Source organism: Tasmannia lanceolata, unplaced genomic scaffold, assembly GCF_043159265.1.
Source record: "Tasmannia lanceolata isolate RefF3 unplaced genomic scaffold, GAP_Taslan_0.1 ptg000026l, whole genome shotgun sequence".
Classification (NCBI taxonomy): Eukaryota; Viridiplantae; Streptophyta; class Magnoliopsida; order Canellales; family Winteraceae; genus Tasmannia; species Tasmannia lanceolata.
Genome location: NW_027518703.1, coordinates 4,125,540 through 4,139,912, shown reverse-complemented (window position 1 = coordinate 4,139,912; position 14,373 = coordinate 4,125,540). Strand labels below are relative to the sequence as shown.

The 14,373-nt window shown below is 40.1% G+C and overlaps 1 protein-coding gene and 1 long non-coding RNA gene across 2 annotated transcripts; both read left to right on the top strand.

Annotated features, from left to right (window-relative positions):
• Nucleotides 1–3,470: 3,470 nt before the first annotated feature.
• Nucleotides 3,471–4,990, top strand: LOC143858725 (uncharacterized). Its single transcript, XR_013239018.1, has 2 exons — nucleotides 3,471–3,580; nucleotides 4,579–4,990. It is a non-coding gene; the product is annotated as an uncharacterized LOC143858725 (long non-coding RNA).
• Nucleotides 4,991–9,895: 4,905 nt separating this feature from the next.
• LOC143858655 (peroxidase RIP1-like) lies at nucleotides 9,896–12,406 on the top strand. The gene is made up of 3 exons (XM_077369355.1): nucleotides 9,896–10,105; nucleotides 10,768–10,962; nucleotides 11,852–12,406. The coding sequence occupies exons 1-3, from the start codon at nucleotides 9,896–9,898 to the stop codon at nucleotides 12,404–12,406; spliced, it is 960 nt and encodes a 319-aa protein (XP_077225470.1).
• The last annotated feature ends 1,967 nt before the right edge of the window (nucleotides 12,407–14,373 follow it).

The following is a 14,373-nucleotide window of genomic DNA, read 5'->3' as shown; positions in this document are numbered from 1 at the left end:
CATGCCTTAACAAACAGAGAAAAATTGCTAAGAAAAAGTCTCTAAAGCATCTTTTTCACTAAGAAACCCCGGATGGATGAGCTAGGCTGAGGACTTCTTTAATTCCAAAATAAGTCCCACCATCTCAGATACGTATAGCTCCTCATCCAGAATCAAACTGGAGAGTTCCTCATCTGTAGGAATGTGTTCTTCTAATGCTTTCTTCCTAGAAATCATATCCTCTAATTTCTGAATTCCTTTCTTCTGGTCCTCCCTCCCAGGGAAGGCGCCTAGTAGTCTGTTCCCCCTCCAACTTTTTAATGAAAAATGGGTGTTTATGCAAAGGGGAGTGGGATTCCTTAATGGACCATTTACCAGTCAATCTAAAGATTGCTTCAGATGTATTGCTCGCTTTTTTTTAGAAACTTCCACTGGTGCTTAGAGACGTCCTTAGCAATTTCCATTTGTGTTGGAGAATGATTGGATGCGTATTCGTCCCGGTAAGCCAACCTTTTCAGAACTTTTAAGGCAGTTTCCAATTCAAGCAAGTCTACCGGCAACTTCCTCTTTTTTCCCCGGCGTGAAGAGGAGGAGCAAGGGGGAGGAGATACCGAGACTCTCTGATCTTCCATTAAAACCCAAAATCCCAAGCCCAAAAGAGAAGAGAAAAGGTTCACCAAAACTACGTATTAGCACAGGATAGATACATAACAAATGCCACATTAAATGCGCCGAAGTGGCGCTTTCTAATTTCATCATTATTTCTTCCTAGAGAGCAAAGGTTATCACTGCCATACGTTTCTCGACGTGCAAGCCCCATTGCCAATGAGTGGAAGCACAACCATAACCGCCTGAACCCAAAAGACACGAAAAAACTCTTTGACTTCCCATGCCAGCAAAATCCTGCTAGTCTCAGGATATGATTTCTTTCTTTTTTCCTCTTTTTTTTCCCTCGATAGTTGCACATAGGGAAGGTGCCAAAATCAGCCAAAAAGGACGAGTCAAGACAACTCTTATGCTGAACATGCCACATCTGAGGGCCCACCATTTTCTAAGAAACAAGTATTATTTTCATAAACTTGATTCATCTTGGATATAGCTGGGTTGCCCCACTGGCAGATATTCCGAGCTGAAGCAGGTTCCTGATCTCACAACCCTGAAAGGAGACTCAAATGTCCTTTTAGGCCAGGCTTGGGAAGCGAGCCCAGCACATTCCCAAATCTAACCCTTGAAGATTTGAAATTTGAACCTGATGAGGTGGTTTTAGAATGCCAGCTGGCCGCCTGGCCTGGATCTCCAAGGAGCGCACCGACTCCCTGTTTTCCGGTGGGACAATCAACGAAGAAGCTTTCTGACCATCCCCAAGATTCAAACGAGGGTCTCTGGATCCCTGGGTGGAAACTCCGACCATGTAACAGTGATTGGAGATCCAGAGTTTCACAAAGAGGGGAAATTTCCAACGAGGAGCATGGATTTAAGATGATACGAAACACATACATTGATTATGGAGGTCCTCCATTTTTATTTCCAACACCCGCCCAAAAGATTGCCCAAGGCTTCAACCGTCGAGGAGGCCCACACATGTATTGGGATATCGTAAAAATTAACCCATAATGTCTCAGATCCCTGGATATAATCCGGGGACCAATGGGAGAGGGAGGATAGGGGTTCTCCCCAGTTTTCGATTCCCAGATCCAATATCCTAGAAGCCATCTCTTCATAATCAAAGATAAAAAGGATCTCTTCATTGGAAAGTAAACACTGGCAAGCAAGAGAGGGAGAGTTCCAGGACTTTTTGGCCCACTCCCATAGATTGTGAAGGGATCCAAACGACTCATTTCTTCTTCCCACCAAACAAGCCTTTAAGGACTCCAATCTTGTTTCTACCTCTTTACCAGAAATAAAGAGTGATGGCGATCCATTTCCTGCCATAGAGGACGAAAGTACCCCCGAATCTGGCCAAGGATCAAAATCCAAATCTATCAGGCTTCCAGCCCCTAAGGTGGTGGAGGTGGGATGTGAAGGCAATTGTTTACGACCCAGGTGGCAGCAACGACATTTACTCAGTCGTTTAAAGTTAGAATAGTTACAAGACGAGCAGGACCAATCCCCCTGCCTCCATCCCTGAACATGTTGTCTATTTCCATCCTTAATCATAGCCATCGGACGATAGACTGAGGGTGATGAAATCTTCTTCCTCTGAGGGCACCATCGACAACTTGGCCTCCATTTGAAATTGTAATAAGCACAAGATGGGCAAAACCAGTCCCCTTGTCTCTGATTTTTCCTCCTCATCCGATTCACTTCCTTGTCTCTGATTTGAAATAATGGAAATTCCTCCAATATATGTTACTGAAAATGGTAAAAATACCTACATTTATACGTCAATTGAAATGAAGAAGGCATCAATCAATCCAGAATAAACCAAAATATATTTACTTGAAATTCTATTTTTCAAAAAAAAAAAAAAAAATGTTTCAGGTATGCAAGTGTAATGCTTGTCAACCTACTTTCAGAGAATACCTTACGTTGTCTCTTTTTTTTCGAAAGATAATATCTTTTACTGTGATTTTCATATAAAATTGCATGCTCCTTTCTTATTGATCTAGAGGTAATTTTTCCCTGGATCATATGCTATCACTACTACTGTTTGTAAGTTATATGTAAAATACATTTGATATTATCATATGACTGCATAGATGCTTCAGCATGTCATATGTTCCAGGTCCTTGCACTTGGCACTATTTGTCAAAATTTGCTTTAGAAGTTGAAAAAATGTCTACAAAATGACAAATATTATTGTGATAAGGGGCATCAGAGATTATATAAGAACTATGCAATATTTTCATCATGTCAAGTGACCCTAATACCGGAAAATGACACTTTCAATTTATGAAATCTAGGATGCTTCTAGTGATATTAGCCACAGACAAGAACCTTTTTTTTCTCCAATTTCTTGTTTTACCGTCATATGCCTTTGGCAAGACATGTTCAAAACTAAGGAACTATAAATGCACTCGTGAAATGATAAAGATGATAGCTAACACCGCAATGTTGAGTGTACTTATTGACTTACCCAAGTCAATTAAAACTCGTGATTTTTTCAGAAAACTAGCAGAATCAATCATTATCTCAGCATATTTCTTATAACATTGAAGTTAAGACTGCACACTTGGAGCCTGGCCAGACCGAGTCAAATTGTCCATAGTCCAAGTCCAACAAGTTTTGAACATTATTTTATCACATACAGACAAGGATTGAAATATCGGCTTCGGCCTCAACTGAAAATGAAATTTCGGTGGCAATTTTGGTTTTGGTGGAAATTTCGGTGAAAATCTTATAATTTCGGCCAAAATTTTAAATGTCGGTTTTGTTTTTAAATTTCGGTACCGGAAGAAATCCGAAATTTCAGTATTTCAGCTGAAATTTAAAACTCTGCATACAACATCATTGGGGTCATTTTCAAAATTCATCATTGTTTGTGACATGCAGGCATGGATGATGAAGACAATGAAACATTGCCTCTTCATGAGGTGCTGGATGATAAACAGAGAGTTGGTTATTTTAAGGGATACCTTGCTTCAGTGTCTCAAGCAATGAGGTGCGCTATGACCCTTTTCTCATCTCATAACATTTATGCATGTAGATTTCCCAGTGCTTGCCGTATCTGCCCATTTGTAAGTGATTATGTATTCATTCGGGTAATTATTGTGTCCATATACATATGCATTTGTAACAATGTATGCATATACATCTGTAGGTATGCTGGACCATATACGTATACATATAGTACTGAAATCTATTGTAATATAAATATAAGTAAATAAAATACTCACAAGATCAAAGCCACATAAATGTATCTTCTAGATGTATGAAATAATATTTAAACTGTGTTATGATCCAATGCTTGCATCACATACTAAATTTCATTTTTTTGATCATGACCACGGTTCGAATAATACTCCCATGGCTGTGCAGCAGCCCCTTTGCTTCCCTTTCCCCCTTCTTCACCCCTTCATCTCCCTAGCTCATGGGCTATGAACTCCCACTTTCTTCTCCCCCTTCTTTCTCTCCTCTCTCTGATCTCTCTGTATTGGCTGTGAGCAGCCCCTTCTCACTCTAGCTCTCTGTCTCTCCCTTCTTGGCCACTACCAGCAACTAGACGACCAAGGCATGAGGCCCAACACGCTAGTCCCAGCTAAGGTTCCCATTTCTCCTTTCCTATCCTATTTTTCCTCCTTTTGATTGTTTTCATTTTTTCTTTTCGCACCATACATTTCTTAAACTTTTCCATCTACTTTTCCGCACACACTTTTCCTTGACCATTCCTATAACCCTTGCCCATATTAACACCCTACCCTGCTCCCATTACCTACTGTTATTCCCCTTGCCCCATTTGCAACGTTATTACATTACTGTATATGTGCTCATTTTTTTGTATATGTACATACGTACATTAATACACACACTGTTTATGAGTTTTCGAATCTACCAATGTAGGACTACATTGGATTACATGTCTTCTCATTAGAATTTTCCATAAACAATTGAAGAAAGAAAAGAAGAGTAAATTTTTTAGTATGCATTGATGTTGGACAGGGATGGAGCCGATGTTAGGGGGTACTTTGCATGGTCTTTTTTGGACAACTTCGAGTGGTGTCAAGGATACACCAAGCGTTTTGGGTTGGTATATGTGGACTACAAGAATGGACTTTCAAGGCACCCAAAATCTTCCGCCCTCTGGTTTTCCCGTTTCTTGAAGGCGGAGATTGCCGATAGAAAGAATGGAAAGGACGACTGATGATAGCCCTTTATACGTATAGTGTGTATTATAATTGCTATGCTATTGCCAAAATACCATTGCTCACACTGTTCTTACTGCTATATCATACACATATTGCCCTTTTTCAACTAGAAATAGAATGCAGGTCCAGAGCTTCTACTGGAACAAAATACTTTCGCTGTACAACATAATATGGTATCATGAGTGGAAGCTATGTTTGATGTCTTATGTTTCTGCTGAACATTCTGGGGCTCTCCTTTGTTCTTTGTTTCTTTTTCTTCTTTCTTCTTTTGATAGGTAAGGGATCTCAACGGTACACACTTGAGTTCTTTTGCCTCTGGCAGTAAGGCTCAACATCATCTCCTTTGCTCATTGGGACCATTTGATGTTCTGGAGATAAATGAGAAAGTTGTATTCTCCATGCAGAAGTATCAGGTTTCTTTGCATGCAGGATTTAACAGAAATCCCTCTAACAGGAGGAAATAAAACCTTGCGTGTCTTATCTAATATCTCATTAAATGGACTCTCCCCCCTCTCTTTGATCTGTCTGTTAGGTTTTTATTTTATTTTTGAATGGCAAAGAATTCAATTAATGAGAGAGGAAAGGAGGGAAGAGTGGGTGGGTGGAGCCCTGGCGAACGAGTTGATCAATGCAAGAGAGCAGAGAAAAAAAAGGAAAAAAGAAACAACACAAAACAAAGCTCCGTCGAGGGTGAAGAAAATCAAACATTTCTAAGGCGGAATGTTAGTTTGCGTCATCCTTATACCTTAATGAATCACTCTTATTTCTGCCTCATTGGAGTCTGCCACTCCTAGCCTGAGAAGGCCCACTTCGTCATCTATACCCTGGTGAATCGCTATATTAGGTTTATTATTTCTCTCTTATCTTACTAGTAGATTCTTGCCTTTGACTAAATACATTTGATTTATATATTGTTCCATGGAAATGTCCTGACTTTGATGATTATGTGATAGGTATGATTTTGTCACCTAATGTTTCTATTGTTGTTGGGTGGGGCCATCCTTTTGCATGTTTTGATGGGATGGGGCCCACCATGGGCCGGAACATAAGTGGGTTTCTCAAGTCTCTTGCACTCTTTGCATAAGAGTCCATCTTATCTTATGAATGATCCTGGCTTTCGTGCTTTGGTGGGTCGGAGATATTTTCGATGACCTTTGTGGTGATGAATGCGAAACTGAATTTGAGAAACTGGAGGTATGAAAAAACTATTCTTGCATTGGGGGGCTCATTGGGGGCTGATATGGGGTGCCCCTACTTTTACCTATGTTAAGGAAATGTATTACGCAAAAAATCAGGCTAAAAGCTATGGTCTCAAAATTAAATTTTCATTACATCTAGGTCTAGGTCCAATGAAACTACATCATCTAGGTCTAGGTCCAATGAAACTACCTCATCTAGGAGGGCTGGTGGTAGTAGAAATAATTCCTTAACTAGTGTCAGGATTAGACTTAGTCAATTTGAGCCAGGTAGATCCTTTCATTTTCTTCATGAAAAATTTCTAAAGGACTCATTAGCCAACCCCAACTAGTTTGGGACAAAGGATGGGGTTCCATTTTGGAAAAAAAAAAAAACAACGGGCGTCAACCATTTGAGCCACGTCCACTAAAAGACAAATGGAGGGAGCTCAAATCCCCATAAAAGCAATAAATACACATTAAAAAGGGTTACATCAGTGGTCATTTCAGTCCCGTTTTTATTCCTAAACGGAATCCCGTTTTCAAAGTGTTTTCCAAATTGCATTAAGAATAAGTCTAGGCAGTGTGAAAATTACAGTATTTAGGAGGGCTAATGCAATAGAAATTGTCGTCATTTAGGCCTGAACACACTTAAATCGCATTATTTACTATTTAGGTGTAAGCGTAGGTAAACATCTCATTGCATCCAAAAGTCTAGAGGCCCATTAAAGTTCCAAGCATTTCAAGTTAGAAACAGAGAAGTTGCACCATCTAAAGCCCAGATGCAATGAAAACTGTGTTGTCTAGGTCCGAAAAGAAGAAAAATTACACTATCTACGAGCCCTAGAATAGGTGAATGATACGTACCTAGATAGATGGTTCCCACTTAGGATTTAACAATATCTAATTAGCTTTTCATATTATTGTGATTCGTGGCAATATTTTTAGTAGTTATCTATATGCAGTAAGAGATGGAGATTTGATTGGAATATTGGCAACTCTTATCGGCTACTCTTAGAATAGCAAGTTATTATTTAATTAGGAAGTAGATTTGGGTAGGATTCTTATTAAGTAGAAAAGTTACTTATGATTATGTGATATAAATAAGTTGTAATCTTCTATTTCATCAATGAATGGAGAAATTATTCTAGAAATTAACATCAAAAGCTAATTTGGATATTGCTAAATCCTAAGTGGGACCCATCTATCTAGGTACGTATCATTCCACCCGCCTTGAAATCAACATTGTCCTCAAGGTTAAAGATTAATCGATGACTATTTGAGGAGATGACCTTGCACATGACTTTCCAAATTTCTTGTCTCTTCTCTTTTTCTTTATTCTTTCTCCCTCCTTTTCGTCATTTCTTTGTCTAATAATTAGTCACCATCCCGAATGTCCTCATCAAGGGTTGAGGCAGCTCCATCTTCAAATCGATTGCATTGTGCCGTCATCAAAGCACTTTTGATGTGTCGACGGCGTTGGATAGGTTGAGAGGAACAGTAGACTTTTCGGCGACAACCTTTCTTTTGTGGCTTCTTCGCCTTTTCTTCTCACTTCTTCCATTCTCGCATTTCTTTTCTCTCCTTTTTCTGTTTTGTCTTTCCTTTTTCATTGTGCAAGCCCACTCGACGGTGCTCTAGCTCAACTCTTCAATCAGACATGGAGGTTCTTCTGACTTCACTCCAAACGATAATACTATCTCGTTGAACTTGGCCTTCAAAGAAGCTAAGATGCCTTAAGACTGTGGCAGAGCCAGGATTTATTCATAAGGGGGGCAAGCTAATACAGGCTTATACATAAGGGGGGTAGGCCTTCAAATTTTAAAGGGGTCTGGGCCCAATTGAGTTGGGCCTATTAAGGATTTGGCCCAACTCAACAGGGGCAACTGCCCCCCTTATGCTACATGTAGCTCCGCCCCTGCCTTAAGATCTCTCTTATATTCTCATCCCTTTGATCCATTGCTCCTTCGATTTGCTTCGACCTGCTTTGATACCAATTGTTACGAACCCGAATCGATCTCTTGATCCACTTCGAGGGAATGATCAATCCTCCTTTGTGCAAAAACACAATTTCTAAAATAATTTCTCCATTCATTGATGAAATAGAAGATTACAACTTATTTATATCTCATAATCATAAGTAACTTTCCTACATAATAAGAATCCTACCCAAATCTACTTCCTAATTAAATAATAACTTGCTATTTTAAGAGTAGCCAATATTCTAATCAAATTTTCATCTCCTACTGAAAATAGAAAACTTTTAAAAATGGTGCGAGGAATCACATTAATATCAAAAGCTAATTTAGATATTGCTAAATCCTAAGTGGGACCCATCTATCTAGATACGTATAAGTGAAAATGGTAAATGTCTATGAAGCTTTAGATGCAATGAAAATTACACCATCTATTTGGAACATTAGTTAAAATTGCATTGCATCTGAATCTAGTTCTTGGCAACCATGAAAAATTATTCCATGGAATATTTGTGAGCCCAATCGTAGAAGAGGTGTTTGAGGGAATTAAGGTTGATAAAGCTAAGGTGGATCTCATTGTCCATCTTCCATCGCCCAAAAGTGTGAAGGATATTCGATCATTTTTGGGCCATGCGGGCTTTTACCGGCGTTTTATAAAAGATTTTTCTGAAATTGCTAGGCCTCTAACCAACTTGTTAGGAAAAAATAAAAATTTGAGTTTTCCAAAGAATGCTTCGATTCTTTTGAGTGTCCAAAGAATGCTTCGATTCTTTTGAGTGTTTGAAAAATGAGTTAACTACGGCTCCTATTATTCAAACACCCAATTGGACCGAATTATGTGAAATTATGTGTGATGCTTCCAACTTTGCAATAGGAGCCGTGTTGGGTCAAAGATTCAAAAAATTACCGTATGTAATCTACGGCTCCTATCATTCACTCCCCCTGCATTACGCATTCGCCCCCTTATAACCTGATTTGCCGCGAACAGTGGGCAACTTTAACGCTTTTTGACGTCAAATCACATTATAATGGGGGAGCATGCGTAATGCAGGGGAGTGAAAATATCATCGCCCATATTTTTTCTCTTAAAACTTGTTGGAAAGTTGCTTCAATCCAAACGGGGCCTAAGGAAAGTGATATAGGCGTCGAGGCAAATCCTCTGTATTTTCTCACCAGTTCTTTCACCACCCCACTACCGGTTATTCAAATAGTTTGAAGAAGCAACTACAAAACCGATTAAACAAAGATATTAAGCAGTTTAAGCAGTTCGAGGAATCATCTACTAAACCTACAAAATAAGAGCATGTCAATATTACCATTTTCTATACAGGGTCCTTTGTACGCAACCTTTGAGAGAATAGGCAAGGAGTGGGTTAGAATTAAATCTGGGCGATTCTTAAGTGATAAAATAATTGAATTTGAACTCATCAAATCAAGGCCTGACTAGAAGCAATCGCCGGTCTAATAATTTATTGGAAAACCATAAGTTCTCTTTTGCGTAATCAAGAGTTGGGAAACAGACTGAAATGGTATTAAGCAAGTTGATTAACAATGTGGGTCAAGCCGTCAACAAATAATAAAACTAGAAATTAAAGAGGACTACTGCTACTTTATTTAGGTGTTCATATCCGTTGAGAAGACAGATCGAATGATCCTAGGCCATTGATTCATCGATATGGGCCAAGATCATGTTGGTGGCTAAAGATGATTTAGAACATTAACCATCCATTTCACTTTATGGTTTGAATAGGTCAATGATTATATGCTTATAACAAAATGTTATTTGGACTTGGCACCAAATCAAAAGTTATCAGACCATGTCAATACGCTGTACCATCAAATGCAGAGATGATATGAATTAAAATATTAGAAGCAAGGCATCAAGTAATGTGATTACCTGACTATATAAACAGCAAATTAGAAGTAACTTCATTATAAAACTTAATTGTTTCTTATCACCATGGCCGCTCTTCGCTCCCTGATCATTTATTTCTGTGTGGTTTCCGCTATCATGCACCAGACCAATGCAGAGCTTCACCCTGATTTCTATGACATGGTGTGCCCACAGGCACTATCCACCATTAAGATGGTCGTCGAGCAGGCAATATACCGCGAGCCTCGCATGGGAGCTTCGTTGCTCCGTCTACACTACCATGACTGCTTTGTTAATGTAAGATTAGCAATGGATGAAGATAAGAAATTAATCTTCATTCCCTATAGTGCCTTGTTTTAAACAAAATGACTAAATTACACTTACACTACTTTGATACCTCGTTCCTTAATTTTATTTGTGAGGCCTTTCTAGTCATTTTCAAATTCAAGGGACATTAACATTGTAGGAATCAGTGAATCTGAGGTGATTTTACCGTTAAATGTACCTGTGATAAATCTACCTTGATTTACGCCGTGTTTGTTTCGTAGTTTCAGAATCAATTAAGAATCCAAAACTGATTAATTGCTTCAAATTTATATTTAATTTTGAGAGCATTAATCAGTTTTGGACTCCCAATGGTTTTCTAAATTGCAAACAAGAAGGGCCTTAGTCTTCAACTGTAATCACTGTGGGCTAAGCCCTAAGGCCCTGTTCGTTTTAGTTTTTGACAAAAAATAGTGAGTCCATAACCAATTATTGGACTCAGAATTAATCGGTTTTTGACTCGGTCGGCCGTCGAAATCTAAAATGAAAACGGCCTAAATTGAAGTTATGCGTAGATGATATGCAAACTACATTTGTGTATTGTTGGGTCTCCCAAAAAGAACATTAATTGCGTACTCTACTCATTATGTAAGCTTTTGGGCATGCCATGGCTTACTTCTCTCGTCTGTTTGCAGGGCTGTGATGGATCGAACCTCTTAGATGATACCCCAAACTTCACAGGTGAGAAGACGGCCCATCCTAATCTCAACTCCGCTAGGGGTTTCGATGTGGTCGATGAAATCAAAGCAGCTGTTAACGAGGCTTGCTACGGCAATGTGGTCTCATGTGCAGATATCTTGGCTGTCGCAGCCCGTGACTCTGTTGCCGCGGTGAGTGGTTTGCTCTTCTTACTTAGGGCTGTTTGGATATGCAGATTTTAGAATCTTGGATTTCCTCAAAATTGTAGATGGGAGTTGAGAGAAGAAAAAGACCGGCCATCATTTTATGATTTCTCGTCCTTCTTCCTGACAGCAAGAGAGCAGGAGAAGAGATTGTCCCATGTTTCCAGGTTTTTAAAATCTCACGATGAGGGAGAGATTTCTAAAACCCGGATTTCTTACTTCAAATCGAAGAAACGCTGTTAGGGCCATGGCTTTAAATTTAGGCCGAAATGCAAAATTTCAGATGAATTTCGGTCCAGGACCGAAACCGAAACATTCCGAAACTGAAATTGTCGAAAATTATCAAATTTCGGTCTAAATTTCGGCAATTTCGGAGAAATTTTTGATAAAATATTAAGTTCTTATTTCTTTATAGAATTTCAGTGGAAATTATAGAAACTTTGGTAATTTCGGCTCAAAAAACCCGACATTTCTAGCGCTTCTACCAAATTTTGGCTGAAATTTCCGAATTTATGCCAAAATTTCAGTTCCAGTGAGGACCAAAAGTACCCCCAAAACCGAAATTTAAAACCTTGGTCAGGACAGCATACAACAGCTTTATCATGAACCCCTCTTTTAGACTGTTTTCAAACAAAAACCTGAATTCTAAAATCTGCGTATCCAAATAGCCCCTTAGTACACATTCTTTTCCATGTTAAAAAAGTCACTACATTTGATTTGGATTGTGAAATTTGCTATGGAATTATGAGGTAACATAGTCAATTAACGAAGCAACATCCCCCATAACAACAAGACTAAATAAAGGGCACATTGGTGATTGTAACTTTAGATTGATAGTCAACATAAATACCTATAAACAATATCATTTGTACTGCAGTTGGGAGGCAACTCATATGAAGTCTTACTAGGGAGGAGGGATTCGAGGACAGCAAGCATAGACGCCGCAAACAACGACCTTCCTGCCCCATTCTTCAACTTCTCTGGTCTCCTTTCAAACTTCCAGTCGCACGGCCTGAGCAAAGAGGACCTAGTCGTTCTATCCGGCGCTCACACAATTGGTCTTGCCCGATGCACAACATTTAGGAGCAGGATATACAATGAGGCCAACATTGATCCGGGATTCGCGGGCTCATTGCGTGCACAATGTCCCTTATCAGGAGGAGATAACAACACCGCGCCACTGGATCAGATCACCACATCTTTCGACACTGTCTACTACAATGACTTGTTGGAAGAAAAGGGACTCCTCCATTCGGACCAAGAGCTCTTCAAGGGTGATGGAAGAGCTAGTGATGGTCTAGTGAGATATTATAGCAACAATGCACAAGCTTTCTGGGCACATTTTGGTGTTTCCATGATAAAGATGGGGAACATAAGTCCTCTGACAGGCACAGATGGAGAGATTCGTATGAATTGCAGGAATGTTAATTAAGGTCGTTTATCAAATCTACCAAATATGTTGTAATTGATTCCCTTTATTTTTTCTGTAATTTGTATTGTCAAGAATATGTATTTTTGGATATCATGTTTTCCATAGGTAAGCAACATAATAAAAGTGATTTTTTTGGCCGTTGCCCATCAATGATAGTGTCACGCCCCCAACGACCCGAGAACGCGATAGGCACCGCAACCGCAAGCCTGCAACGTAGAACCTTACAAGCATGCAAGGCTAATTGGACACATACTTCATACCATTCCATTCTCAGAGAAACTCACTATTTTTACCGAATAACTCATTCAAGTTTTTTTACATACATCCAAAAATACAAGTACTCACGTTATATGCAGCTAAAAACCTATGAAGACACTTTTTCTGGTACCGTGTCCGATAAATTTTCTAGGTTAGAAAAACGTAAGATATTTATGTGTGAGCTCAAAAGCCAGTAAGCAATCGAACATAATCTTTAGTTGAACCAAAGCATGCAGAGATAGGTGGCTAAAGCAACCGATTAAACAAAGCGTAACCAGAAATTGACCAAGCTTCAATCACGAAGTCAAACTTCACAGATGCAAGTCGACAGGGTTAATATGTTTATACCATCTTGGCAAGCGAGGTGTCAGGGCCAAAATATTTATACCCACTTGGAGTCCGAGGGTGTTAGGGCCAATATATTTATATCACTCGGCATTCGAGGGTGAATATAGTTATACCCCTTGGTATCCGTGGTTGTCAACACATAACTTCCCATTGGCTGATTTAACAAAATAGCTTTCTCCATCAAGATCGTCATACAGACTAACCCTTCATCCAAACAAGCTTGTACGAGCATTCTAGAGCTTCTTGCCAAACATAAATTCACAAAGGCATGCTGTTGGGATAAAATTGAACTTCCCTATGAGATCGCGACACGTGGCATTAAGCACGCCGGCGGGCCTCCCAATCCAAGTCGCTATCCGCCGCTGCTCTGACGCACGTCGCTGCCTGAAATAGAAAGAGACCACTCTTGCGATCGAGGACATCAACATCTTTTCGCCAATAAGATGAAGACACATGTGCCATACACCAAAGGACGGTGGAGAAACTCTCCCTACAAAAGCCTCCAGGCTCAAAGATACGGGGTTCTTTCTTCAATCACTTCACCATCGGAACATCGTTTTCAACCTTAAAAACCTTAAGATAAGCTTACATTTCTGTCATTTACATCACCTTTTCAATGTGATATCAATTTCTGACTTGAGTGTCGGAGTAGCTTCCCGGAGCCAAAGCCCCGGGACCCCTAACACTTTCTCTGTGACTTAAGGGATGACATAGATTGAACTTCTATCAGCCCTCGAATCGGAGAACCAGATTTTGGCATCATCAGATTGGCACCATCCGTGGGACTTGTTCTTGAGACCAACTAAAAAATCGCTAAGAACACCACCAACCCTCATCCAAGCGATGGACACCGATGAGGAAGACGGGACAAAAGCCCTCTGAATACGAATGACTCGAATATTCTTCTCTAGTGAGGACTACCACGGCATCCACGCCCCCCATGACGACGCCGTAGCCATCTGGCTTGCCATTGCAAACTTTAATGTTGAAAATGTGCCGGTTGACACCGGAAGTTCCCTAAACATCCTTTACTACGATGCGTTCAAGCAGATGCACCAGCGGTCTGGTAGTCTCACCCTGACAGACCAGTCTATTTGCGGATTCTCCCAAGAGGAGGTGAAGGTCGAGGGTAAGATCGACCTTCCGGCGACCTTCAGCATCAAGCCCCGCCAGAGGATAATCTGCCAGACGTTTCTAGTGGATCAAGCCCCTTCTGCTTGCAACGCCATAATTGGTAAGACCGCTCTTAACGAACTGTAGGCTGTCATCTCTACACTGCAGCTCAAGGTGAAGTTCCCTACCAATCGAGGAATCGGGGAGGTACCGGGCAATCAGGACACAGACCGCATCTGCTATGTGAT